The sequence below is a fragment of the Solea senegalensis genome, linkage group LG19 (assembly GCF_019176455.1).
Source record: "Solea senegalensis isolate Sse05_10M linkage group LG19, IFAPA_SoseM_1, whole genome shotgun sequence".
In the NCBI taxonomy this organism is placed as follows: Eukaryota; Metazoa; Chordata; class Actinopteri; order Pleuronectiformes; family Soleidae; genus Solea; species Solea senegalensis.
The window spans coordinates 17,538,372-17,566,129 of NC_058038.1; the positions used below are offsets into that span (position 1 = coordinate 17,538,372).

General features: G+C 42.9%; 1 protein-coding gene across 1 annotated transcript; it reads right to left on the bottom strand.

Annotated features, from left to right (window-relative positions):
• LOC122785158 (neurabin-2-like) lies at positions 1-27,695 on the bottom strand. The gene is made up of 15 exons (XM_044050823.1): positions 27,575-27,695; positions 19,990-20,394; positions 19,145-19,353; positions 18,705-19,061; positions 17,890-18,609; positions 5,821-5,953; positions 4,190-4,310; positions 3,517-3,621; positions 3,287-3,422; positions 2,408-2,551; positions 2,249-2,302; positions 1,982-2,113; positions 828-925; positions 651-747; positions 1-460 (listed from the first exon to the last, which is right to left on the bottom strand). Exons 2-15 carry the CDS (start codon positions 20,306-20,308, stop codon positions 407-409), a joined length of 2,679 nt encoding a protein of 892 aa, XP_043906758.1. The 5' UTR covers positions 20,309-20,394; positions 27,575-27,695; the 3' UTR covers positions 1-406.
• Between the last annotated feature and the right edge of the window lie 63 nt (positions 27,696-27,758).

Sequence of the window (27,758 nt, forward strand, 5' to 3'; positions counted from 1 at the left end):
AAAAGCGCTTTTTAAAAAAAACAAACGTTTCACTCGATAATAGAATCCAAGTAAGAGACTCTGAATGAGGTGGAAAAGAAGACCGCTGAATGTGATGTGATGTGTTGTGTTGATTGCCAAGCCGATTTTGCCAGGAAGACACAAAAGGAGAGTTGTGTGGGTATTTCACAGGTGCATTCTGGGATTGATTACCGACTGATGAAGCTCAGCTGCTGGAAGATGTTAGATGTGAGGAGGTGGTTTCCTTCCTCGTCCTTACCCCGCCTCGTTCCTCTCTTTTACAACTGTTGTTGTTTTCTGTGCAGTAAATGTTGTCGTCGATTGAAATGAAACACAACCCCAGTCAGGGCGAAGGCAGAGATCCTCCTCTTCCAGTCACAGACAGGAGGTAGTGAGTAGCAGCAAACTAGGATGGTTTGGGAATCTTCAGGGCGTCCACTTTGGTCTCCAAGTCTGAAATCTGGAAGAAGAACAGTTAATACACTGACTCTTTGTCTGTCACATCATCTCTCTATATATATTTTTTATGTCGCTTTATTGAACATGTATCTGCAAAAAAAAGTTGGACCAAGGATGGAGCCTTGAGGAACACCCCCGTTCAGTGCGGCTAATTTAATAGTTAAACTCTAAAATGGATGCTTTTTATTGACCTTTTCCTGCAGGTTGTCAGTCTCGTCTTTGTGTGTTGCTTCACTTTCTTCTTGTGCCCGACGCTGGGCTGTCTCCTTCTTCAGGTACTCGATCTCCCTGCACACACACACACACACACACACTTTAACGTCATGGTAACTCTCACAAATCGTCTTTGTTGCTCCGTCCATTCTTACTTCTGCTGGTACTCTTTGATCAGTCTCTTGGCTTTGCTGTATTTCCTCTCTAGGGTTTGGTACTGAGCCTGGGTTTCCTTGAGGTGTTCGTCCACTGCCTGGACCACACACACCCCACACACACACACACACACACACACACATTCTATTGTCACTGATCTCCCATTTCAATTTTAATTTGGAGTTACAAAGAATCAATTGATTTGGATTCTTAATGATTTCCTTACCTCCGATACATAATTAGTCGTGTAAAGCACTTCTCATTTACTCTGACAAAGTAAATGTAATCAGCGTTCAATAAGTGAGCTGTAATTTTGTTTCTCTGAAGATAGAATAGTGTAAAGTGATTTACAAAGCTGACCATCATATACAATGAAAACAAACGGACGCTGGAGCCTTTAAATCAGAGCGGTTTTATTTGTGCAACACAGATCACAGGGTGCCTCACTCGGCTTGTAGTGACTCTCTGTGTCCCTAGACCCTCGGTTTGAACAACGGTCTTGATGAGCTGCTTCACTCGTTCACTCAGCACACATCTTTCATACCCAGTCACACGCTGCTGGTACACATCGGCAAAATCTCAGGTAGATTTTAATACTTTTTCTGACTTTTACTTTAAGACTTTTGCTTAAGTAATATTATAAAAAAGTGACTTCAACTTCTACCAAAGTCATTTTCTGGACGTATCCCTTTTATGTCCCTTAATTATGAAATATTGACCTGCTGACACACGCTCAGCTCATACATTAAGTGGTGTTGGGTGCAGCAGTGTATACACACACAAGAACACGAGGGCAGCATCGGACCCGACACCCGACACTGGTATTGGTACAACCCAAGTGAAACCATAAGGAGCCACAGAGGAGAAATTATTCTTCCAGGATGGACAGACGATGATGATGAAGTGCTTTCACAGGCTTCATCGTCATCATATGGATTTCAAACGTCAGCGCATGGACTGTGATCCGCTGTGTCTGCAGACGGCTGCACCGAACGTTGTTGAACGTGCCTTAAAACACGTCATTCAATCCGTTAATTCATGACCATATGAATAAAAGAGGAAAATACACTAGTTTTAAACTAGTACTAGGTCCCTATGCTCATTTAAATCAGGCCTGAAAAACGTCCACGAGCCGCCTCTCTCATACATTTACCTTACAAAGCGACTGTGCCTCAATCCAGTATCCCTCCAGTTTCTCCATCCTCTCTTTACTGTCCCGGATGTTCTGCTCCAGCTGAGCGCGCTCCATCCTCCAACGCAGCTTATCCTGCTCTGCGTGAGCCAGCTGGAGGTGAGAGTGGGTCGGTGTGGGAGGCAGAACAAGGAGTGTTACGTCATCACTCGGCCCACAAACAGAACTGATGTCATGTTCCTCTAAAATACTGTACAGTCTCGATATTTCAGTGACTTTTTGTCTCACCTTTCTCTTCAGCAGCTGGATCTCAGCCTGGGTTACTGCATGTTTAATCTGGAGCTACACACACACACACACACACACACACAGAGAAGGGAGGGTCACATACATTACAAGTGAAATGGTTAAATATGTGAGTGTGGTGTGATGTCACGTATACTGTACCTCCTTGAATTTGTGGGCCAGCTTCTCCGGGTCCAGCTCCACGGGAGACAACATGTCCTGGTTCTCAGCCAGGTCGAAGACCTCAATGGAGTTTGGAAACACGGGACTCATCTCCTCGTCCTCGTCTGTCGCATAGTCGCCGGTCTGTAGGCAGAGGTGGGGTTAAATAAAACAATAAATATGGAGGTAAATATGAAGCAACAGACAGTCGACAGTCTGGAAACAGCTGTGTTGCTGTTAGACCCGTTTCTATCCTGGGCAGCTGACATTAACTCCATATATATCAATCCATGCATAAGTTATACTTCATTTATAAAGCACTTTTCCTCCTTCCACCACCCAGAAAGCAGCACGAATGAAAGAAGAGAAAAATAAGTAATACAGCGAATTACAGTTGTGTCAAGAGCGACACATACAGTACTTAGTTTCCCAAACTAATTATATAAAATGTAACTTGTAGATAAGAAAAATACAACACAATGTGTTTGTGATTTGCATTTAGAGCCATTCCCAGTCTTAATATTCACATTTTAAAGCTTTACAGAGCATTAAATTAAATGAGTCTCCTCGTCTGAGAAGGTTACTGTAACAGTCTGTTACACACTGTGACCACAAGATGGCGAAACAGGACTGAGATTAAAGCTACAAGCCACATGGTGGCACACAGAAGACATTTTGAAACACACACACACACAGACAGACAGACACACACACTGTGCATCAGTTCATCTCGCTCTCTTAACCCTTTCGCTTTTGATTTCCTGCAAAGGCAGCATCATCTGCAGACATCCTGTGTTCATAAACATGGCCTCAGAAAACTCTTTATTATTACATTCTGTCGTTGCGTCAGAGCCAGCGCGCGCGCACGCACACACACACCTCTTCATCATCGTCCATGTACTGCTTGTATCTCTGCTCCATCATCTCCCTCTGCCACCGCTCCTGCTCCAGAGTCTGCTGGATCAGCTGAGCCACTTCACTCTGCTCGCCCGGCTTCTCCCGGCCGATCACGAACCTGGAAAACAAATTCAAACACGGCAACCGTCACGAATGTTTATATCTTTTACTTTACAACATATTATACATTATAACGTGTGTGAGGCACAGACCTGACAGTGCCAGTGGTGTTGCGGAGGACGGAGGCAGCGAAGGTCTGAGTGACGCCGACCAGGCTGGTCCCATCAACCTCCACTATCAGATCATTCACCTGGATCCTGTACGTGTGCGAAACACAGCAATGGGTTTTTTTTAACAAAAGCATTAAACAAACTCCACATGATTATTGTATATGATCAATACATGGAGATAAAACTAAAAGACAAGGAGGAGGAGGAGGAATATTGTAGAGTCTGCAACTTCTGGAAGCCGTCAACATTCATTACATCCAGCTATTGTTCACCAAGAACTACACCAATATTAACTCCGCCTCAATCTACACATTGTTGTTTGTTTCCTGTCTGGACGTGGACCGGCATAAACAACGGTGTAAATCACGAGAATTGCCTGCAGCAGCTGGGAAACCACCTCTGTGCTCAGACACACTGTAGACTTCACACATTCTAGAAAGTTCGGATCTTTTATTTGCTGTTTATTTGGGTTTTCGTCTCACATGATCACTGCTCACGATAGCAGTCTTTCTCAAACAGTGGGTCGAGGAACAAAAGTGGGTTACTGGGCCAAACTGAGTGGGTCAGATGTGTGTGTGTGTGTGTGTTTCTCCTTCAGCAGCCAGTCACATGTTTGATGCTTGTGTGTGTGTGTGTGGACAGTGAGAGACAGTACCTGCCGTCTCGCTGCGCAGCTCCACCTTCAGTGACCGTCTTCACAAAGATCCCCAGTTTCTCCAGACCCATATCAGCTCCTGCACCCATTCCTATGATACTGATACCCAGGCCATCGCTGTCTGAAACACACACACACACACACACACACGGACAGACATAACGTAAATACTGTGAAGTGAAAATATCAGTCTTGGGTAAAGTACCTAAAAGGAATACTTGAAAGTATCTTAAATTCTTAAATAATCATCTTAGTTATTAATTATACTGGTCTTTTCAATGCACTTTTATCTCTTGTGTCTGTTTTAATTTTAATGTTGATTTTAATGTATTTCTGTGCCTCTGTAAAGCACAAATAAACTTGCCCTTGTCTTAAATATCAAAAGTAATTTTCTGGTATAAAACAATAGTAAAGACTAGAATATATAAAAACATAAAACACAATATATTTGGATTAAAAGTAGACACTTTATTTAGTAAATGTAGTGGAGTAAAAGTAAAAGTTGCTTGAAATATAAATAACAAAGTCAAGTACAGATGTGACAACGTATTTGTTACATTACAACACTGGAAACTACTAATGCGTATTTTTATTTGATATTATTCCTTGCATTATAATTATCATCAATAATAATAAAAAAGGGTGACAGCAGTTAATCATATAAGATATTTTAGCACTGTAAGTTTGCTGTAAACGTCAAGACAATAACTTTATACATTCCACATTCTGTGCTTATGTAATTATGTAATGCTGAAAGCAGTCGTCATGGATGGTTGCTAGTTCAAATCCACTGCCCCCCAGATTTACTGGCTGCTAATTAGACTAATCTGCACTGCATTAAATCCCATAAAGGGATTATGGAGTTGTGAGCAGGCAGACAGACAGTGACATGCGTTAGCAGTGCCCCGTCAGTGATGTGTGTTTACGCAGTTGGATAAGAGGCTTGACTGAGTGACTCCCAAGGTTTGTAAAGACGTGTGTGTGTGTTTGTGTTCCTGTGAACCAGTAGAACAGTGGACCTCGGTGTCGTTACACACTCACAAACAGGGGACTCCACGTGAACAGGGGACATTTTTCAAGTCCCCTGTTACTCATGCTTTAAATCCTGCTAAAATCATGTCTAAGACGCTGTGGGTGAATTTTTTTTTATATATTAATCAAAGAGGGGACTTGTAAGTGTGTGAGTGTTAAAGCCCATACTCATCAGTGCCCCTGCTGGCTGGAACAGGGATTTTAGCACCCCATTCACACACGTCTTTCAGATAGTAGTAGTAGTATTCATCAACTACTTAGTGAAGAAACCAGTCTTTTGAAACACAACTCAGCTTGACACTGTATTAAAAAAAGGACTGCCCAGCAGAGCAATAAGTATTTTAAAATTGTAAAAAGAAAAACAAAGAGATAAAATTAGAAATAAAATAGTCAGAAGAATGAACCTTTTGTGTTTTAAATAAGCACCAATAACTAACTAATAACTTATTTAGAGTCAGACTTAACGTCACATTTTGTTCAAAATTCAAAATTTTCAAACCAATTTTCACAAGGCCTCGATGTCAGTTTTCAACTTGTGTGTTCAGTTTTTACATAAAGGAATACAATGTGTGTGTGTGTGTGTGTGTGTGTGTTGGTACCTTTCTCCAGCTCAACAGGAAACAGGTCAAGCTTCTCGACTCTCTTCTCCAACTCGTACTCGGCTGAGGCTGCCATCGGGTCCACATCGTCGTTACGTCGATCATAGTCCTCGTTAGAGTAGGTGGTGAAGACCTACACACGGGAAACAGATTACAAGTCAGATAACCTTCTCTTCTCTTGCTCTTAATGACCTATTATCCATAAAAAGTAGAATATGGCAGAACAGGGGCACACGGAAGGTTCCCTGAGGAACTCCTTTAAGGCTTCAACAACGCTCATGTGTGGTGGATATGTGGTTTACTCATATTCTTTGAACATGCTATGTAAACATGTTTAAATATACCATATTTAAAGATATAATATGTAACATTTCTGCATTGAAATATCTATAAATGACTACAAACGGGGTTTTCTGACAAATTCACAGCTAACCACGTACAGTGCAAACATTTAACACGGTGGTGAATCGCTTGACTGTGTTTCTTTCCCAAAACCTTGTAATTTATATGGGAGGCTGTGTTATACTTTTACTTTTCTCCCTTATAATGACAACATGCTCCGGTGTGCCAGGAACCTTTATTCATTTATTTATTATGTAGTGTATTTAGATTGCCTTTTTGAGACTATTTAAATCCATAGAAATCTGGAATCGTGCACATTAATGCAGATGCCAACAGAGCTTTGATTGAATTTAATGAGTTTCAGAACATGTACAGTGTACACAGAGTACACTGGTTTGTTATTGCTTTGATTGAGCGACGTGTAGCAGCATAAATTACATACTGTGCATTTAAGGCTTAGTATCAATACAGTATAGTAGCATAAATTACATACTGTGCATTTAAGGCTTAGTATCAATACAGTATAGTAGTATCAATACAGTATAGTAGCATAAATTACATACTGTGCATTTAAGGCTTAGTATCAATACAGTATAAAGCATAAAGTACACATACTGCATTTAAGGCTTAGTATCAATACATTATAGTAGCATAAATTATATACTGTGAATTTAAGGCTTAGTATCAATACAGTATAGTAGCAAAATACATATACATTTACTTAGTGCATCAATATAATATAGCAGCATAAATTATATACTGTGACAGTATCAATACAGTATAGTAGCATAAATTACATACTGTGCATTAAGTTTAGTATCAATACAGTATAGTAACATAAATTACATACTGCATTTAAGGTTTAGCATCAATACAGTAAGCATAAATTATGCTTGCATTTAAGGCTTAGTCAATACATATGTAGGTATAGCATAAATTTTACATATTTAAGGCTTAGTATCAATACAGCATAGTTTACATACTGTGCATATAAGTAGCATAAATTACAATACATCAATACAATATAGTAGCATACCATACATTGTGCATTTAAGGCTTAGTATCAATACAGTATAGTAGCATAAATTACATACCTTGCATTTAAGGCTTAGTATCAATACAGTATAGTAGCATAAATTACATACTGTGCATTTAAGGCTTAGTATCAATACAGTATAGTAGCATAAATTACATACTGTGCATTTAAGGCTTAGTATCAATACAATATAGTAGCATAAATTATATACTGTGAATTTAAGGCTTAGTATCAATACAGTATAGTAGCATAAATTACATACTGTGCATTTAAGGTTTAGTATCAATACAGTATAGTAGCCCAGGCTTGGCAACAAAACAAATAAATAATAAGTTACGTAATTTTACTTTCACATTTTCCATAAAATATTATCTAATCATTTAGTAATAACTAGAACAAACTATATTCTGTTTGGCTAACAATGACGGTTACACCCACTTCCCATGTTTAAACTGATAAAGCTTTTCATTGTATGTGCTTAGCATGCATTTCCTCATCTGCCATTAAGTCGACAGTAATTAACCCACTGTATGAGAGCTACGGCTCCACTTCTACTAGGATTTGACCACAGTGAGTGTGTAGATGCTGAAAGAGGCTCAGTCAGTTTCCCACTCTGGAAACGTTACACTTTCAAAATGACGTTGACAATAAACTCCTCCACCAGCTGCTCTCATGTGCACCACTCACTGCATGTCCAGTCCTTCACAATAATATGAATAAATAAAGAGAATCTAGTACATACAGTCATTTTATATATGAAATATTATGTAACATGTTCCTCTGCCTCTTGTGGGACGAGATCATAAACAATGCATATACAGTATACTGCATGTGAGTGCATCTTTTCTCCCTCTCTCTCTCTCTCTCTATCTTGCCACTCCCCCCCCGGAAAGGTCAGCAGCATCTGTGTCCCTCCTGACCATCTCTGTGGTCACATGGCTCGGTTTCCTTGGCAACCACAGGGTGGCCTAGTGTGAGTTTGGCAGTGGCAATGATTTCCTCCCTCTCTCTCCCTCCGCTCTCTTTCTCACACTCTGTGTCTCTCTCTATCCCTGTCTGGTAGATATGCTAATATGAGATTGTGCATGTGTGTGTGTGTGTGTGTGTGTGTGCGACACATATACAGTGTGAGACATAGCCCAGGGCTTTTCTGTGTGGGGGCTGTTTGTTACAGTGTTATTTACATTCCCCTCAATTTTGTAACACACAAACAGGGTCAAAGGGTGTGATTGTTAAACTCCTTCCTGTTGTCATGTTTCCTTCCTGTTGAGTAACTTTAAAGCACTGTTAATGTGTGTGTGTGTGTGTGTGTCAGGGCCCTAATCCAGTTAATCCAGTATATGTTTGCATTTTTGCCTATTTTAATTACCCTGAATTAGCTACTGTTATTTCATACTGGGGGAATGTTGTATATACTGAATATGATGAAGTGACACTATATAGTTCCAGTATGTGTGTTTTTAGTTTGTGTGTCACATTTGTTAGCGTTGCACATGTGAAATAAGTGAATTTACAGGAGTGTTAAACTTGTCTGTGTTCACAGAGTCGAATGATCAATGGCTTGAACAAATGAGGTTAAAGTCATCGCCCACACAAACATTGTTTTCACGATGACTGCTGCTCCTGCTGTTGATCATGTTCATAAACGGGCCAAACTATAATTATCCAACTTTCCATTGTTTTTAGGAAACATGAAAACACACCCATCCCTTCCACCCCATGCAGTGCCTCTGCCTTGTGTGTGTGTGTGTGTGTGTGTCTCTCTCTCTCTCTCTTTGTGTGACGACACTACAATTCTCTGAAAATCTGAAATTACTCAACATCAACAACATCTCTAACAAAGGTACAGAAGACGACTATAAACCGACAACTTAAGTCAAACAACTGTAATCACTTTGTACTTTGTTCGTCACAAGACTCACACCAAGGTTTTACACTCTTACTGCAACAATGATGTGCATTTTATTTTGGCGGGTGCTGCTTCCCTCATGTGACGCGCTGGAACAAACGGGCGGAGGCTTGAAACAGACTCGCCTTCAGCTCGCGTCGTCACAGACCCACAGGAGGAGCCCGGGGATTACACCAACACGGACTAAAATGTGGATTAAACAAAAACAACTTGTACCAGCAAAGCAAATAATTTACATGGTCCTTGCGAAACCAATTAAATGATGAATATATTACAGTGAACAAAAAAAAAACTGCTGTCGACTAACTTTCAGTCCCTGAGAAAAATCAGCAAATCCCTTCTGGATTAAAGAGCGAGCACAGTGTTTATACTGAACATTACTCTTCTCTGCAGGCACTGAAGGCATCAATACTATATTAATAACGTACTCTTTATTGATTCTAACACCAGAAAGGAACAATAATGACTGGTTATGCATCAACATCACCTCCTGCATCCTGACCTTAGCTGAGGCGCCTGGTTGAACTGGCTCCAAACTCTTGGGAGAATAAGCTTTATGGTTTGGTCTCACAAAGCTGCCTGTCTTTGAATGGCAGCCCTGCGTAATCTGACCAATCCTGAGCTGACTGTAGTGCACTGGATGAGAGCCAAGCCACGGAGAAATCCCGCAGGAGGCCTTCAAGCCCCACGCTGTGCTGCCTCTCTGATCTACCGCCGCTTGTTTGTTTGCTGCTGCTGCTGCTGCTGCTGCACGATGGCGCTTGAGTCGTGGTCCACGCTAAATTACAACCAGTCAAAGATAAGACAATGAGCTAATTCCAGGCTGTCAGTTGTGCAGCTGGAATCGTGGAGTGCTGCACGTCTCAAGAGGACGACACGGGGACTTCAGGACTTCAAGACGCGGCTGCAAGAAATTGCAATTTGAAATAATGCAGTTAGCAAATTGCAGAGGCCATTGAGTGAACGACCGAGCTAATTCAATGAAAGTGATTGTTATTAGATTCTGTGACAGCTTTTGTAGCTTTTCTGTACCCACGGTTCTCAAACTGTGGTGCGTGTACCACCACTCTGGTGGTACTTTGGAGGAAAATCAGAAATACGGGTGTTCTACATGTATAAATATATGCCAACAAAAATAAGTAATAATGATTCATTTTTAATTGGTTTTCGGGGATTAATAAAGATATCTATCTATCTATTAGAGTCACCTTAATTTAATCTAATCTGTCTATTTACACCACATTTTTTAAAATTGGTGAAAATGGTGTTACTTTGAGACCTAGGTGGTACTTGGTATAAAAAGTTCCAATAAATACAATAAGATAAACACATGTTGGAAGCCATTTATATCTCTAAAGGAGATGTATGTAAAATATGTACAACAGCATTTCAAAATGTTTACCGCAATCCCCTAATTTTCAAAAAGATGGACATCTTCATTTACTTTTTTTTAACTTTTTTTAACTTTTTTTTACTTTAGGGCATCGCCCTGCAGACAATCCTCTTTGAGAGGGTTACTGAGGCTTTTTAGATCCAGTATCATTCAGTATTATTTTAAGTGAGACACTTTGAGTCATCATTTTGTAAATACGGTATGCTGATGGCACCACTGTTGTCATAAAATGACGTTGTGATGAATGGAAGACGAGAGAGAAACAACGAGATTGTGCCGTACATCTGCTGGAGACTCTGGGCGTTGGCACTACGCTGGGTTGTAATTTGGCCGTGCTGAGACAGCAGCTGGCAGAGAAAAGCCTCTCACTACTCACATGTGGACGCGTACGGGATCTTTTTGTCGTGGAAATCAAGGTAACTAATCTTCAAGACACAGTTTGAAATAAGTAAAAAAATTGCCCGCGTGTGGTTTTAACTGTGTAAACGCAAACCTACAGTAACCCTTCTTTCCGCTCCACGCCGCTCTAACTCTTCTCAACACATTCACAAGAATGAGACGTACAGATAAGCCATAAATATCTTTTATTGCAAAGCCTGACGTCTATATCGCCCCAAAAACGCAACACAACCGCCAACAGTGACACGTTGCGCTCCTCGTTTCTCATGTCGCTGCTCAGAGGAAGAAGAGATAAAGATTTGTGTCTTTTTTCAGCCTCAGCTGACGCAGTTTTCTCTGTAGCCACAGACGAGCTTCATACAGCTTTAGCTGCAGGAGTTCTCCCCGGGCAGCAGCTGTTCATAACGCCATCAAATGTGTACAATCACAGGACTTGTCCTCAGACTGTTTCAGATCAGGTGCATCTGTGAAGCCTGTGAGGAGGACGAGCTCACATACCCACACACACCAGGTGGGTTTACATCTAAACAAAGGTCTGCTCTGTGATTCTTATCAATCAGCCTCCACTGCTCCTGTATATGTGTGTGTGTGTGTGTGTGTGCTTCTCTTTTTCAAGGAAAACAAACACACCCTGCCACATTCCGGCAGCGTTTCTGCAGCCTCACAGAGGTCGGTTTGTGTTCAGCACAGAGCGTGTGAGCGACTTTTAGAAAGATGCTGGACTTCCCTTCACCGGCTTTTACGACAGCCTGTGAAGACGCGCTCATCTTTACTGAGGAGGAGACAACGCCAGATTCTGGACCAGACATCAGAAAAAAGAGTTATCAGAGCATGGTGCTGAGACACTGATGTTTCAGGTCTGTCATGAGACAAGGACGTGACTGCTGCCACACAGTTGGAACATCATGTGTTTATAGCTGGTTATAGCTACAGTGTTATGTGGTAAACGCCTAGAGCTGCAACTAACGATTACATAATCGATTAATCAATCCATAAAATAACAGAAAACCTTAAAAAATGTAGATCTGTGTTCGTCAAACCTGGAAATGATGATGTTCTCAAATGTCTTGTTTTGTCCACAAACCAAAATGATTCACTTTTAATGATTTCTTTGATATCCAGAGTAAAGAAATGAAGAATTTAAGAAGCTTAAACTATCAAAAATCTTGTTTTAATCATGAAAAAATCTTTGAACCGATTCATCGATTATCCAAATAGTTGTCGATTAGTTTAATAATCGATTCATCGATAGTTTCAGCTCTACAAATGTCTAATGTCTATGTTTCGGCCCGTGACAAAACTCGTAGACGACGATGAGAATGGGAAAAGTCAATATCGTCTCATTTACTTTAACTTGGAGCAGCACGGAGCTGTGAGGGGGTTCAAATTTAGTTTATTTTTATTGAATAGTACTAAACTTTAAAAATGTATATTTAATTTGTGCGGTTTTACATTTGCTGTTTAATTTGATCTGATAGTGCACTATTGTTTAATTAAAGTTTGTGGTTTGATTATGTCTGTGATTTTAATTATTTTTTAACAATGCAATATTGCCTTTGCTCGTCTGAGTAGTTTTATATGAAGATATCGAAACCGCACCGTACACATTCAGTGTCATCCAACACGCATTTCAATACGTTCATAGACTCAAGCGCTCACACATGACTTGATAAAACGTCACCAGACGTAATTAATAATCTATTAATTAGGACGTTAAAACATATTTGTTGTTGCCGGGTAAAGTCTGAATATCATTTTTCTGCTCCCATGAATGCTGTGAACGCGTGCACAAGGTTCAGACGATCTCACTCCAACTAATAATTCAATCAATTAGAAATGTTATATTTATTCCTTAACAAACAAGGTCTTTGACTTCCTTTCCTTTGATTTTTATCAGAAGAGGAAGTGCAGAGACACAAATATGAAGCAACAGCCATGACGCTGTCAGAGAAGAGTGCAGATACGACCATTGTGACTTCTTTTCGCATCTTCTCTCTCTTCACAATGTCACTGCATTTATGATCATCCAAGACTTTCGAATGAGCTTCTTCGCAGCGTTGGTGCATGGAGCATTTGTTTTTCCCTGGTGGTTGATCATATGTGGAGGAGGTCTTCTGGAATCACGAGTTACTGAGGGAGGCCCGAGGCCTGCTGAGAACTGGAGGAGGTTTGAACTCTCCTGGTTAACTTTTGTGTGATGATGAAGTGACTCACGATGTTACAACAACAACTAGCAACCAGGTCTGAATGTGAACACCTGACATGCCCAGACAGACTTGTGTGTTTTTGTTCCCTGCAGCAGGAACACGTCTCTGAACATGCAAGACAAGTCACCGGTTCAAAACTGAAAACATCTGTGTACTAACTGTGACTCCAGTCCAGGCCTGTTTATTTTATGACATCCCTGCGAGTACCCTCAAGCTTTTCAATAAGAAGTTGCTGTTTGCACAAGAATGAGCTGTGCACCGTTTCTGGGTGGAGGCTAAAGCTTCTGCACGCTTGCCTGTTTGACATGAGGTGCCACTATGGACAGGACTGCCGGGTCTGCAGTTTCGGGCTCGTTTGTAGACCTGTTTTGCAAACATGACAAAGACGGCGAGCGATCACAAAGTATATAAACAAGCCATTGTAGTTCCAGTCCAAGTTCTGCAAGGTTTTTGCAGTAAAGAATCAGGTTAAATCCTCTACACCTGTCATTCTGAGAGACCGGGTTGAAACTCAGACGTGATGTCACACGCTGTCCCGCTGCTGCCCGACGCCTCAGTTGTGCCTGGTTTCAGCCCACAGCAAGTGCCTGCCTGTTCTCCGGAGCTCCTCTGCAAAGAGCGATAAGGTGTAGTAGCCTATTTCAGTATTAAAGTTACAGATTACAAGTTAACAATGTGTAGTTATCTAGCTATTAATTACCGAACACATTCAGCTGTGTCAGCTTCTTTAGTATCTCACGTGCGCGACTTAGTATCAGTGCGCATGTGCGACTTATTATTGTGCATATGCAACTTATTATCTTGCGTATGCGACTTAGCAAAACGCGTGTGCGTGACTTAGTAAAGCCCGTCCAATTTATTAACTCGTGTATGCAACTAATTATCTTGCATGTGCGACGTAGTAAAGCTGACGTGCAACTTATTATCTTGCGCATGCGACTAATTATCTTGTGCATGCGACTAATTATCTTGTGCATGCGACTAATTATCTTGCATGTGCGACTTAGTAAAGCAGACATGCAACTTATTATCTTGCGCATGCGACTAATTATCTTGCATATGCGAAATAAACAGACATTTATTATCTTGGCATGCGATATTGCATATGCAACTTATTATCTTGCGTATGCGACTTAGCAAAACGCGTGTGCGTGACTTAGTAAAGCGCGTCCAATTTATTAACTCGTGTATGCAACTAATTATCTTGCATGTGTGACTTAGGGAAGCAGGCGTGCAACTTATTATCTTGCTAAATTGGCTAGCATGCGACTAATTATCTTGTGCATGCGACTAATTATCTTGCGCATGCGACTAATTATCTTGTGCATGCGACTAATTATCTTGCATGTGCGACTTAGTAAAGCAGACGTGCAACTTATTATCTTGCACATGCGACTAATTATCTTGCATGTGCGACTTAGTAAAGCAGACGTGCAACTTATTATCTTGCACATGCGACTAATTATCTTGCATGTGCGACTTAGTAAAGCAAGCGTGCAACTTATTATCTTGTGCATGCGACCTTGCAAAGCGCACGTGCGACTTATTATCTCGTGCAAGCTTTAAAAAAATTCCGTCTATGTCACCTCCAGGGCTCCGTAAATATACACTACATGGACAAAAGTATTGGTCACACCTGTGTTTGAAAGTTACATTACATCACATGTCCTTTAGCAGACGCTTTTATCCAAAGCGACTTACAATGGAATTGAGTGCAATCAGCCAGGGGTGGAGTCGAACTTGCGACTATTACGATCACGACGTCTTTCGCACACAGGGTACCGGTCTTAACCACTCCTGCGCCACTCCACCCCCTCTTTCAGGATTTGGGCTCTCGGCCCCCATATCCAGTGAAGGACAATCTTAATGCTTCAGCATCTAAAGACATTTTGGACAATTCTAAGCGTCCAACAGTCTTTTCTAGTCCAACACGACTGAGCCCCAAAGCAAGGACTATAGAGACATGTTTTGACGAGTTTGGTGTGGAAGAACTTGACTGAACCGCACAGAGCCCTGACCTCAACCCCATCAAACACCTTTAGAATGAAGTGGAACAGAGATTGTGAGCCAGACCTTCTTGTCCAACATCATAAATGGTCATATATTTGAAAACGTGTCTCAGTGTGTCTCAGACGTCCCCATTACTTTTGTCCACATAGTGTACGTATGACCTGCCCTGTACTTTGATTATTATTTGCATGCCCTGCTGTACTATTATAAAAATTCTATATTATTATAGATTCACTTACAGGGTTTAACATACGTGGTTTGGTTTGCATGTGTCCAGAATATATAACAATGATGCCGCCGCGCCCGTGTTGACAACATTTACTTGTGAAGTTGTTGTCTCTCTGCACACAGAACACACACAGAATGTGCTGCTGTGACTTTGGCTCGTTATTGTTCCTGTGGCTTGAAAATGAGGCGGTGAGAGTCACCTTTGAGGAGACGAGACCGAGACATAAATAAGAGACGCGGCTACAGGAAGTGAAGCTGTGACAAGACCGTTTCAGTACTCGCTTGCAGTTTTTTGCCATTCTGACATTTCACATGCAATCGTTTTGTTGGTTTCCACCTGGTCGTGGACGGCTGTGACACTATTAAAAAGGCTTCTCTGGATCTTAGAACAGGTGGCCCATTCTTAGCACACGCTGGTGCGACACGGTCGGCTGAACAGTAGCAAACAGCGCTGCTTCAGGGGCCGCAACTCCATTTTTAGCAGCGCTGTGGCTAAAGAGGTCAGTGGTTAAATGTTTCAAGGGCCACGGAAATGAGAAGAATTCCGTTTTTTGTTTTTTTTTCTGTTTTGACCCAGCGTCTGGTCTCCTTCCACCACAAACACGAGTCCAGATGAGACCGTCTGAGATTATGTAAATCCTGTCATTTGTCCTGACGTACCCTCCACTCATCCGTGACATGGCGCATCATCATGTCGTAGACTCTCCGCTCTGCGTGTCAACGCTTTCACTCGAGGAGCGCCGAGGACGAGGACGACTCCATCGCCGGAGACGTCACACATTGAGACATGTTTCACAATGCACTGGGCTCAACCAGCTGACTGATGCAGTGAGGGGGAGGTGTGTGCGCGTGTGTGCGCGTGTGTGTGTGTGTGCGTGGTAGAAACAAGCAATTCAGTACAAATACAGCTTCTGTTAAATCAGGGTCTATGTTCAAACACACACACAGTGTTTGAGCCACAGTCAGCGGATTTACTATGGCGAAATTAAAAAGCACAAAAAGAAATATCCCCACATGCACACTGTGTGTTTTAGAAGGAGGAAGTCAGCGAGTGATTTCAGTCATTTCCGCACTAATTCAGTTTTTTCTTTTTGTTTCCATGGTCTGTTAGACAGAGAACCGCAGGCTTATCAGTATGGAAACCCTTGGCCACATTAAGATAAACTGTTTTTGGAAACAGACAGAATACTGAAATTAATGTCATAATTCTGACTTTCTTTTGAGTTTTACTAACACCGCATACATTTGTTGAATGTGTTGAATGGTTGGTAACATTCTCTGGCTGCTAACAACCCTATAGTTTAACATTTTTAAAAGTTTAGGCATTCTTTACTATAATTGCTTACTATAATAAAATCCTCTTCACATCGCGATTGTAACCGATGAATGAATGCATTGTCACCTGTCAGTCACCTGTGGAACGGACAGTCCTGTAAAAACACCGTCCAAATAACGAATTAGATCGTGATGCATCAATCAAACTGCCATCTTATGTGTGTACCCCTCTTGCACTAATCGCACATGCTCAGAAGACAACACCAGAGCTTATGCTAGCTCGCTTAATCCAACGAGACAGTTGCAGCAACGTTGCAACAGAATGGGCGACAACAACAGGCGTATTTCTTGTTTTTATCCAAAAAAGTTAGCGTCACCGTAAAGTACTGAAAGGCGGAGCTTCAGAGGGAAGTAAGGGGCTTGGACTTCATTCAACATTCAAAAAGTAGCCTGTTCCAACAGTTTTCTCCAACCCTACCTATAATGAGTGACAGTGAATCCACATGGTACAGGCCATCTGGGACTGCACTGTAGAAGATTTATCTCAACATCCATCCATCCAGTTTCTACCGCTTTATCCTCCACAACAGGGTCATAGGGCGATAGGTGGGGTCACACGCTGGACAGATCGCCAGTCCATCGCAGGGACATATATAGAGACAAACAACCATCCAACCATTCACTCTCACTCTCACGGTCAATTTGTGTCCAATGCATGTTTTTGGACGTTGGGAGGAAGCCGGCGAAAACCCACGCACACACGGGGAGAACATGCAAACTCCATGCAGAAAGGGGCTTGAACCCAGGTCTTCTTGCTGCAAGAGGCAAGAGTGCTAACCGCTAACCGCTACAACCAACCGCGTGACCCTATCTCAACATTTTCAGTGTATTTTTTCATGTCTAAAACCAAAAGAATAAGCTGAAAGACACTGAAATTCCTCTCAGACATGGAGGAAGCCGTGTCAGCACAAGCTCGCGCTGCACAATAGAACAAAAATGTATCACCACGGCAATATCAACAAGTGTCATACAGCAGTAGATGCTGCGTTTGTCAGGGTCAAAGAAGTCGTGCTGTTCCATCAGAGACTGAAAAGACTCTGAATGTATTATTATTATTTTGTGTCTGACAGTTCAGTATCACAAGGACATTTCATAAAAAGTCATAACAGATTTTTCTGTTGTGCCTCTGCCACAAAAGCACAACAGAAAAATGGAATTTCTCCTCCACCGAGGAGACGTTGAAGGCGTCACCCAACAAAAGCTCACTCACCTTGATTGGCTCAGTGCTAAATTGAATCTTCCTGTTGGGTGGCACAGGCTCCTCCTCTTCAGGGAGGCCAGTGATCTCAGAGCAGCTGCTTTCTGGCTGATACTCCTCCTCGTCTTCTTCGTCCTCCTCATCGTCCAGTTGGCTGCCCCCAGAGTCCTCCTCTCCGAGCCCACTGTACGCACTGATTTCCACCGGATCCCCCTCGGAATAATCCTCCTTCCTCGAGCCGTCGTCATCATTATCCTCCTCCTCCTCTTCCTCCTCGTCCCTCCTCTCATAGTCCACTCCTTTCTCTTCCAAGGAGGGGGAGGAACCCGGGGGCTCTTTTTCTCCATTTTCCAAAGAGGCATGAACGTCTGCCTGCACCAGCCTGGCTGCGACCTCCGAGCCGCTGGTGGAGCCGTCCTGCTCGTCACCGTGCAGCTCCTGGTCTGGATCGGCCACTGTACTTGAGCCTCTGGCTTCGGTTGTTGTGGGCTGGGCCTCCAACTCCGGTTTGGCCTCTGAAGAGGAAGAGGAGGAAGTGACGGCCACTGAGGACGATGAGGAGTAGGAGGAGTTAGAGAGCTGGTCTCCTGACTGTCCGAACCCATCCCTCTCCTCACTGGCCACCACTCCTTCTGTGCTCCTCGGCAGAGAACCAGTCCCTTCTTGTAGGTCTGTGGCCTCTCCTGCTGTCTCCTCCTCATGAGCCTCCTTACCTGGAGGCAACACCTTTGCCTGAGAGAATAGGAGAGAGAAGAGATTGTCTTAAAATTCACAGCTTTTGGTTAATGCACTTTAACTGGCTTTCTTTTTCAGTGAAGCTACGTCACCTTCTTGCCGACAGCCTCCGTTCTGGCCGGTGGTTTGGGCTTTGGTGCCAGGGCAGGGGCTGACCGACGCTTGGGGAGGTAGAGATTGTTTTGCAGTTCGCCCTTCTCGAACGCAGCACTGAGTTGGCTCACGGTGGGGCTGACAGCCTCGCCGGGCCCAGCTGGAGCTGCAGGAGCAGGAATGGTAGCCGGAGCCGGAGCAGGAGCAGGGGCAGGAGCCGGGGCAGGAGGGTCGTCCAGCCGGTCCAGAGCCTCTGTGGAGCCATTAAAGCGAGCCACGACGTCTAGACGGCTGTCCTGGAAGCCTGAAGCCCGCTCCTTCTTCAGTAAGATCCGGTTTGTGGCCGCTTGCTTCTCCTGGATGACACAAAAACAGACCGTTGTTGATTTCTGGCTGATTGAGCACAAGTATTTACGCGAGGAAAAAAGAGCCTCCTGACCTGGAGAGTCCGCTGCTCGAACATCCTTCTGGTCTCCTGCAGTTTGGATAAACCTGTGGCGGCGCATCCGTCCTCTCCGCTTCCTTTAGAGTCAAACCGGTTGACCCTCTCCGACACCGTCCCACCTAACTTGAGCAGAGCACTGTGGTCGACGTTCTCGTTGAGGCTGGATACTCTTGGGAGAGACAGTTTCACCTCCTGGTCTTTACCTGCGGGGACGTTCACGACAATGAAAGAGAGACACTTCATGTTGACACACAACTTTAATCATTTCTGAAAACGACAAGGACCTCACGATGGAGACACGGGTTGGAATCCAGGTTCCAGGAGTTTAAATGTGTCTGTGTCTGCTTTGGTTTTCTCCAGTCATCCCACAGTCCAAAAATATGCAGATTAGGATTATGCTAGCTAGTGGAACCCGAGTACACCCTAGGTGTATACCTTCCTCTCAAGATGGGATTAGATAAATGAGGTTTTATTGGCAGAAACTGAATATACTACCGATCAGTATCTTTGTATAAGTGAATGATCACAAACTAGGTTTTCATAGCTTTTCATATGCACTTTAGGTAAAGGGTTCGTTTCTACAGAACAGAACAAACCCACAAAGAATGGCTCCGCCCATATGAACACAATAGAGAAGGAGGAAACTACGGAGGGAATGGAGAAAGTTGTGTTTACATTCTTTCTCGTATTGACAAACCACCTTAGTCCCTCGTCATACTTGGGAAAGGGGGTGGAGTCTGCAGTCCCACCACTTCGCACACTGGACAAGAAAATGGTTCATTTCAAGCCCATGACATAACTGCCTCCATAATGTCTGAAAAACAACCGAAGCACGTTACCGATCACTTTGGCTCCGTCCTCCTCGGCACCGGGCGACTGCATCTGCATGAACATGTTCTTGATGCGGTGCACGTGCGATCCATATCTCCGGCCCCTCCCGGTTGGGCGGGGCAGAAGAGCGGGCTTGGAGGAAGGGGCGGGGGCTCCGTTGGCGGCATTGTTGAGGTGGTCGGTCGCCTTCTTCAGCGCCGCCAACCCGGCCTCGTACGCGTTGCGGTGGGGTGAAGGACTGCGCAGGTTGGAGCTTCCGTTGCCCCCACTGCTCCCGCCCGGCGCCCCGTTGCCCCCCGTGGCGGACGGGGGATCAGTCTTCATCATGTTTGGCAAATCAGAAACCTCCTGATGAACAGCAGGTCGGCAGGGATGAGGACAGCAGCATCCTGGAGCTGTTTGACATTCACCTCCTGCATCACAGACACAGACCGATCAATCATTCATATTTGTGAAGAATCACTGTCTAATATTCAACATCGAATCAATAACAGATAAACAAGATGAGCTCCTGTTACTTCAAGCCGGCCCTTGACACCTCCTGTCATCTCAAAATATCTAGCTTCCTACAGAGTGTGTGATTTCAGCAATCTGAGAAGACTTGAGTGTGAAACTAAGAGTGATTTTATTGTAGATTACGACAGGTCATAGTGAGTTGTAGCAGCACAATCTCTCTCACCATTTAGCCTCTTCCACAGTCATCAGAGTTTATCTATGACTGACCAAGACACCGTACAGTGTATACAGAGGGAGGTCAAGCTTTAGGTCAATCAATGCCTGTTTGTGACTGCTTTTTTTCTGACCAACCAGCCAATAATTTGCCGCTCAGTCTGCAACTCGTGATTATTTTCTGTGAAAAAAGGCCAGAAAATGTTGAAAAGTGTTTCGCAAACCTGGGAATGATGATGTTTCATCTCAAAATGTCTCGTTTTGTGCACAAACAACACGATTCCGAATGATTTCTTTGTTGAAATTAGGGTGAAAACGATTTTGAATAAATATCTAATTGCGATTATTTTGCACTATCAATGGTAATTTGTACATCATACTTCATATTTTCATTTGAAAAAGACATTTAAAATGATTACTGTGTGCAGATCTGTGAGAAACAAAGATGTTCTCTTCAGTCTGATGTGTATAGATCGAGACAGTGATGATATTTTGGCTTTAACCCTTATCAACATGATCAATTATTAACTGTTTGATCAAAAGAACATTGTTGTGAGCAAAACGTTGCAAATAATAAACAAAAAATATGTCATAAACAAAATGATATGATTTTTTGGGGAATTTGTTATAAGGTTTAATAAACATCTCAGATCCAAATATATAGAATTTCCTGTTTTTATTTTTCATGTGTCAGGGTTTACAGTTACAATTGTTCAGCCCTCGTTTATACGGAGCAAACAAACCAGAAAATATTCACACTTTTCTTACTTTAATAATCGATTGATCGTGTATTCGCTGCAGCCCGAGTTGCCGCTGTATTTTTTTCTCCCATAATCAATAAAATAACTGTGAGAATATTTGAAAATAAACAGAGTGGAACAGAAACGGAGAAACAGAGGTAAAACAAGCAGATAGATGTAAAACTATGATTGTGTAATGCAGAGTATTACACCGATATTAGAGCTATTATCTGCCTCTGATAGAAACTGTTACTGTGCCTGACTTCACACAGCACCACAGCTGCTCTAATGTGTCGCTCATAACACCCACACTTCAGGAGCCCACAAGATAATCCAATTAAAGTGTGACCTCACGTGACACGTGTGTGCGTTTGTGTAGCTGCTCTGAATCCACGACAGACTTTGTGACGAGAGAACACACACACACACACACACACACACACCGTTTTCTCCTTTTGGGTTGCAAATTGATTAAAGTGATAAAAGGTTTTAAAAAAAGGAAAGAAAAACAGAAAATGTGTCAAGAGCTGAACAAAGGAAAGAAAAAACTATTCTAACAGATATTGCCGTTGTGATTTGAGTCTCAGATATTTAAATGTCAGTGATATTGCACTTCATTCTTCAGCCCTTCATTCGACCACCCTCCTTTTTGTGAGGTCTGCAGAAAACATTAATCAAACCATGACGACTAGACGGTAGCATGTAACTTTTAAATTAAATCAAAAGGTTATTTCGTTTCCAAACTTTCATCACATAAGTGAAAACAGTGCTGTCGGCTCCACGCGACGCTCTGTCGTGGCTTTCTCTGTTTCGCTGCACACAGGAAGTGATTTGCTTCATGTCAAGACAGACAGAGGCCGCGTCCGTCATTCACAAGCCCGTCAGCGAGATAATTAGACGCAATTTTCTTGAAACTGAAAACACGCACTTCCTGGAATTGGATGATTTGAGGTCGTGCCGGCAGTTTGTCGTTGTGTCAACACGACACAGGGACAACGTTTTTAGAGGACAAGTTGAGTTTGACAGGATTTTACATGTTCCAACCCTCACCTATGATCATGAGCTTTGAGTAATGACCGACAGAGCAGGGTGAGAAATGAGTGGCCGGGCTCAGCCTTAGAGATAAGGAGAAGAGCTCCTTATCGCTGCTCCTCCACGTCGAGAGGAGCCAGCTGAGGTGGTTTGAGCGCCTCCCGGACGCCTCGGGCATGTCCTTCTTCAGTGGAGACCTCGGGGGCCGACCCAGGACACGCTGGAGGGGTTATATCACTCAGCTGGCCTGGGAACGCATCAGGATCCTCCCCAGAGAAGCTGGTGGAAGTGGCTGGGGGGCGACCCGGACCCAGAAGACAACTTTGCTCTCTATGTTGTGAATAAACTGAGAAATCCTGCACTTTTAACTTCTCACAGATCTTCATCGAGACAGATATCACCATGTAATATGCTGATTATCACAGAATCATGATATTATTGGTATCGTGGAGCGTGAACCCTGTGATTTCCACCCCTAACAGATCAGTTAAATCTGCTCTCTTTATTGTTTCAGATACATAACACACACATACAGCAGTTCCTTTGTGTGCTCCTGTGTGTGTGCTTAAATGCAGAGGTCAAATACACTATCAGTGATTAGTGTGTGTGCAAAAATAACAATAATACAACCAACTAAAAAGAGAGCAAAGAGAAATACAGTGAGAGTAAATGTGGATGGTGTTTTTCTGTCACTTTAAACATCACAATGACAAGTATGAGCTTTCAATTTCAGCTTTAAAGACAACGACAATTATTGTTAACACACGACAATGACCGCTTTCTTAGAAGCTATGTGAAAATAGACGGTTTTGCAACTCCCGCGGTTACCTAATGAGACGGGGACAGAGCGGACACGTCTCCTTTTCTGCCACTGACAGTGGGATCTGTGAGAAAATTCACAGCACAGAGGTGTGAAGATTTCAAACCGTTGGTCGGGTTCCACTTTCACAGGGATACATTGTGTACGTCGGCCACGAGCGGACACGAAAACAAAAACCCCAGAGCGTGAACAGCCCTGCCTTTGTCATTGGTGTCTTCAAGTCTTAACAAGCCAAAAAATGCTGAAGTCAAAATTTCCACTCTGCTTCAGACCAAAGTGTCGGAGCGGAGGGAGCGCGGCGACTCGACTGCTGATGTCAACGCTTATTAATGGCGAGGTTGGTCCTAATCCACGCGTAGAGTCTGACGCAAGTCACCGCATACTGGCGTAAAGCGGCATCGTACTGTCTGTGTGTCTGCTGTTAAAGTGAGAGAATGCACATTAAAGGCTTTAAAACAGGGCATTTTTGAATAGGTTATTAACTTGATAAATGCTACTACGTCACTAAAACTTTAATTTTTGATGACCATATACCGTATGTGTATATGTAATATACATTTGATTTAAAGGAAATAGATGATAAAGTGCTAAAAGCAATCGATTATTAATCGATTACTAAATGAATTGTCAACTATTTTGTTTTAATCGTTATTAAAGCAAGATTTCTGATCGTTTCCGCTTCTCAAATGTGAATATTTTCTTCTTTTCTTAGCTCTGGATAACAAAGAAATCATTAAAACTCAATCATTTTGGTTTGTGGACAAAAGAAGATATTTGAGAACATCAGCATTTCCAGGTTTGACGCACACCGCTCAACATTTTTTAAGTGAATAATGGAGAAAAGAATCGACAGATTAATCGATTATGAAAAGAATCGTTAGTTGCGGCTCTAATTCTCTGATATTCTCGATGAACCGAGTGAGAATATAATCGTTAGCTGCAGCTCTCATGAACACCAGTCCAACAGGAGCCTGGTTGCGGGAGACGTCCGTGAACGTCAACATGGCATCAAAAATGATATAAAGTCGTAAATAACCGACTGATGCACTTATTGTTTCACTGCAACAGTTTGCAGCAGGAAACATGTCCTCGTTGACTTGCCGTCACATGCCGACTGTCTCCCGGCAACGCTGAGGAACAAACACTGTAGTAAAGACTGTAGGTGCAGAAGGACAGCATCATGAGGGACGGTGGATGAAGATCCTGTCTCCTGCACACTGACACACACACACACACACACACACACACACACACACACTGTGTCTTGTGACACAGTGAATCTCACACACTGATCATGTGAATTTAAGTGCGCAGTGACAAGCAAACATCCTATAGCCGCCTGCAGGAGCGCGGACACAGATTTGCAAATCTATTCTTCTTAGGACTGTCTTAGGACACAACATTATCCCTTAGACCAGGTTCAGGTTTTTATGAGGACTACTGGTCCTGACAAGGTCAGTGTTTATGACAGAAGAGGTTCACACACACAGCTCCTGTGATTTTTTTCCTGTCATTGTTACCATGACACTGTCACGATGGCCACTCATGCAACTGATGAACACAAACCACACAAAAAAGTGACTCCGCTCTCCGATTTAACCACCAATTCGATTATTGGCGGTTAAACAAAACCAATAATCTAATAAATAAGCTGAGCTTTTCTTCTCATCTCTCCAATGACAACGTCACGTGTCTCATGCTTCCACAAAACTGAAGGTAAAAAAAACATAACAGCGTCTTTGAGTGTCTAGAAAAGCGCTATATAAATGTGATTTATTGTTATTGTTATTATTATAAGTCTAACGGTTAAGTAAAAGTAAACTGAACAGCCACCAGGGGGCAGCTCAACTGGCTGCGAAAAGAACTCCAATTTGAATGGAAGTCTACGGGAGAATGAGCTTCTACTTCTCACTTCTACAGACTGGTTCAGTCTTCATTTTTGATTAATTCAATAATTAATCAAAAATTTGATTTTGACACATTTTGGCTTTTAAAAAAATATTGCGCCTCTTGCGATTTGAAAATTGCAGTAGGCCGACTTCCAAGTAAAGGTACTGTTCTCCGTCGAAACGCAAGCCTGACATCCAGGACTTTGTCGTTCCAAACCGAACAGTAGGCTTATTCGATTCATTAACTACGGTATTTATGTATCTAGGCTGCGCTGTGTTGCCATGGTGACTCCCGCCTCCGTCCTCCCATCGCGCGCTCTCCCCACAGATTGTAAACAAACATGTCGCCGTTGGATTTCGTCGCAAAAAACTTTACATGTGTTTACAAGAGGTCTACAAGAAGATAGCATGGAGCAAAGTTCATTAATCTTTCTTTATATTAATCCCTTGAGGGATTTCTTGTTTAATAAAGAGCAAGGTTTGCACTCTCAGCCCAATGGGGAAATTATTTGCAAAATGTTCAATAAAAAATAGCATATTTGAATTCATTTCTTTGCCTTTTGTCAACACTGAGGAATTTACTGTCGTGATAACGCTGCAATTTAGATAATTGGGAGAATAATAATGCTTTAATGTAGTTTTATTTCAGCGTCTCTCTGTCAGTAATCTGCCTTCACTGCGCTCACACTGCACACGTGCACACGTACACGGGAAACGTCCGTATTAGAGCACATTTTTCATAATCTACATTTATTTGATCCCTATCAACGTGCTTTCCGGAACTGTGCACCGATACAGACGGATGCACACTTTCTGAATGATGGAGAAGAAAGTGATGAACTAATGTTACTAACATTGCACACACACATTAGTGACTTTACGCGTGTTACAATATGCTGTCATGTTACAAAAACTAAGGATATTCACAACCTTTGCATACAGATATCAGTCTGACAGCAGAATTGTGACCCTTTAAAACAACTGAACTGTTAAGAACTACTTTAGAACATGTGGTGTTAACGTCACAACTCTTTTTAAAGTATGTCGCTTGTTCTTAGAGTAGAATTGACATGATATTTGGGGTTTAATGGATCACAACAGATTTGACTCCCCCTTGTGGCAGTGACACGTCAAAACAAACCACTAGGTCTGTATGTTGGCACACTAGAGCGCACTAAGTCCCGTATGTGAAATATGAACAATATCCTCTATTTGTGATTATCCTATTATTGAAAATTCACCACAATCAGCTTACTCTGAGTGCTTTTAATTGCAGTGTGCTATAATAAATGTATATTATTGTATGTAACCAGTGCCACCTGTGTTTGTTTGCCTCCATAGAGTCATTGTGGTCAACATGTGACACACACCGATGATGCTGATGCTGCTACACTGACATGCTGCTGTCTGTCCAGAGTCATCCATTCATCCATTCATCCATGGCTGCACAGCATCTCCGCATCGCTGCATGCCGATGTGCGTCACACACGCTCTTTGCAACAGAAGGCACATTATGACAAACTACAACGACTCCATCTATTCACACCACAACCTCTGCATCTGGAGAGGAGACTCCCTGCTCTGACACACACACACACACACACACGCTGCCTGCTCCTGCTGCTGGCTAGAGAGAGGCTTTGTTGGCATAGACATAAGCTACTCGCTCCAAACTTCCATCCAAAAACTAGTATTTTTTAGAAGCGTCACTTTTATAGCAAGTACAGTAAATACCAGTCTATAATTTAACACTTACTGTGTCTCTTTAATGAACTAGTTGTTCATTCGGCGCGTATGTGATACACAGAATCACGTTTATTATTGTACAGGCCTCAAAATGTGTTGTGGTTCGTTCGCTTGCTCCCCCCCGTTATTTCCCTTGGTGAAAATACACCGGGGCAGCGGGCGACGTGCGTTTTGCTTACACAAAAGATTGGATTTTTACCGCGATAAAACTGAGCATTTATGTAAAATCAAAAAGCCGAATTGATCAAAAAGCATCAACAAATACAAATCGGGCTTTCTTTGCGTCATGGTGGGTGTTTACGTCTAAAGGTAAGCACGGCAATGTAAAACAGCGAGATTTGCAAACGGAGTTCTGCGTAACGAGACGAGAGAACAAGGAACGAGTGTTCCGGGTGTGTTTTCCCCCCGCTTTGATTGACCGTCGTCGGTTAAATCCTGCACAGAGTGACGGTACGACTGAGCAGTCTGAGCCGCCCGGGCTGTAACGTGTCACCGGCCGGTTTAGGACCCAGCGGCAGACGGTAGGTTTGTCAGGGCCTGTCGCTGCTGCTGCTGCTGTCTGTCTGTCTGTCTGTCTGCTGCGCTGCTGCGTCGCTTCCTTCCTGCAGCCTCTCTCGTCTCTTTCCCTCTCTTTCTCTTCCGCAGACAAACAGCAGCAGCACATTTTGAGCGCAGAGTTAAACACAGACACTCGTACCTTGTGTTGCAGTTTGTCGGAAAGCAGCCGGCGTCCGTTAGGGTCCTCGCTGGAGGAGACACACCATTGTCCCGCTGCTGCTGCTGCTGCTGATTCCTCCTGCCAGTGAACAGACTGAGAGGCAGCCTGCTCTCTGCTCCTCCCTCTCCTCCTCCTCCTCCTCCTCATCTCATCATCTGTTTCC

Coding starts and splice junctions, on each gene's coding strand:
- LOC122785158 (XM_044050823.1), bottom strand. CDS start 20,308: ATGATGAAGACTGATCCCCCGTCCGCCACGGGGGGCAACGGGGCGCCG. Junction 748..827: donor ATCAAAGAGTACCAGCAGAA/GTAAGAATGGAC, acceptor GTGTGTGTGCAG/GGAGATCGAGTACCTGAAGA. Junction 461..650: donor CTGACAACCTGCAGGAAAAG/GTCAATAAAAAG, acceptor TTCTTCTTCCAG/ATTTCAGACTTGGAGACCAA.